Raw genomic sequence first — 1747 nt, forward strand, 5'->3', positions numbered from 1 at the left:
CTTACATCCTTACGCTGCTGTGCTTGAGCCAAGTCATTATGCCTAGGGGCCACAAGAGTAAGGGCCGCTCTCGTGCTAAACGTCAAAACATACAGGAGAAGAGTCAAAGTCTGCCTAATACTGAGCCCACTGCAGAGGAGGAGGCAACATCTTCTATTGATCAAGGGAATCTTCCCAGCTCCCCTGATACCAACATTTCCCAGGATACTCAAGGGGATGTAGCTTCTGTTTCTGATGATTCGGGAGTGTTGACAGGTGCTGTAGGTGGTGAGACTTCTGATACAAATGCCGAATCTCCAGTTCTAAGTGCTGAGAGACGTTCATTCAACTCCATTATAGTCTCTTCCTTTCACTCTGCACGCAAAGATCCTCTTCTCAGGAAGACACGTGTATTGATGCAGTTTGTACTACAGAAGTTTAAGGTCAGAGAGTCCTTTACACGGGGAGATATGTTGACGGTGATTAACAAGAAGTACAAAGAACACTTCCCTGAGATCATGAAAAGAATCTCTGTGCACCTGGAGATTGTCTTTGGCCTGGAGTTGAAGGTAGTTGATTCCAATACTCAGTCCTTTACGCTTGTGGGCAAGCTGGGTCTCTCCACTGAGGGAAGACTACGTAATAGAATTGGGTTGCCCAAGACAGGGCTCTTGATGACCCTCCTGGCTATGATCTTTGCGACTGGAAATAGTGCCACTGAGGAAGAGGTGTGGGAATACCTGAAAATAGTGGGGGTATTTCCTGGGCAGGATCATCCAATATTTGAGGAACCTAGAAAGTTCATAACAAAAGATCTGGTGAAGGAAAATTATCTTTCATACAGCCAAATTCTTGGCAGTAACCCCCCATGCTATGAGTTCAGGTGGGGTCCCAAAGCCTGTACTGAAATCACCAAGATGCAAGTCCTGTGGGTTGTATCCAAGATGAATAATACCGTTCCTGCTTTCTTTCCTCATCTATTTGGGGAGGCTCTGGTTGATGAAGCTAAACGAGCAGCAGGGAGAGTTACAATTCTGCCTGGCACTGTTGTCAAGTCCAAAACCCATCTCAGGTGAGAGGCCCACAGCTCTCCCCACATCTAGCTGGGTTTAAGAGTCTTCCAGTCTGTTGAAGAATTGTCAGCCTTCTATGTAGTAAAATATTATAAACTAGTATTATAAGCTAAAAGTAATGAAGTTTGTATCTTATTGTCCTGCTATAGATGAGAAAATTACAGATATTTTATTCTTTGTTATATTGCAAATGTTCTATTAACCAAAGTTAATTGTCTCACAGTCTATGCTTCTTAACATTTTATTGGACATGTTTATTGCTATTTGTCAAGTTTTTAGATGAATTTAATGATTTTAAACAACTTAGTACAGCATAAATAATTTTAAAAACATTATAAGTTTGCATAGGTTTGGAAAATTGATTTTTATAAAACTGTTGTATCAATAAAGGTGTGTTAAAAATGTTTATATCATAGTTTGATGTATATTTTATACTTTACTTATTGTGTTAATTAAAATAAATTTGGAATTAAGATTACTCCAATTGCATGAGAAATTATTTGTAATAATTCAATCTTTCACTCTTTTTAATACTTTGTTTTTATATGAGCATTAATTAAGCATCTGCTCTAAGTAGTTTCCATTAATAGTACTAGAGATGGTCCAAAAAATTATCTACCAGTCACTCAGAAAAATTGATAGCCTGACAGCAAGTACATATAAGGAAGAGGATGAGATAATATGTAAGCTACAAA

At 38.8% G+C, this 1747-nt stretch overlaps 1 protein-coding gene across 1 annotated transcript; it reads left to right on the plus strand.

Annotated features, from left to right (window-relative positions):
- LOC125410353 (melanoma-associated antigen B1-like) lies at window positions 1-1287 on the plus strand. The gene has a single exon (XM_048449834.3). It carries the CDS (start codon window positions 39-41, stop codon window positions 1053-1055), a length of 1017 nt encoding a protein of 338 aa, XP_048305791.2. The 5' UTR covers window positions 1-38; the 3' UTR covers window positions 1056-1287.
- Window positions 1288-1747: the final 460 nt, after the last annotated feature.

Source organism: Myodes glareolus, chromosome X (assembly GCF_982192425.1).
Source record: "Myodes glareolus chromosome X, mMyoGla1.1, whole genome shotgun sequence".
In the NCBI taxonomy this organism is placed as follows: domain Eukaryota; kingdom Metazoa; phylum Chordata; class Mammalia; order Rodentia; family Cricetidae; genus Myodes; species Myodes glareolus.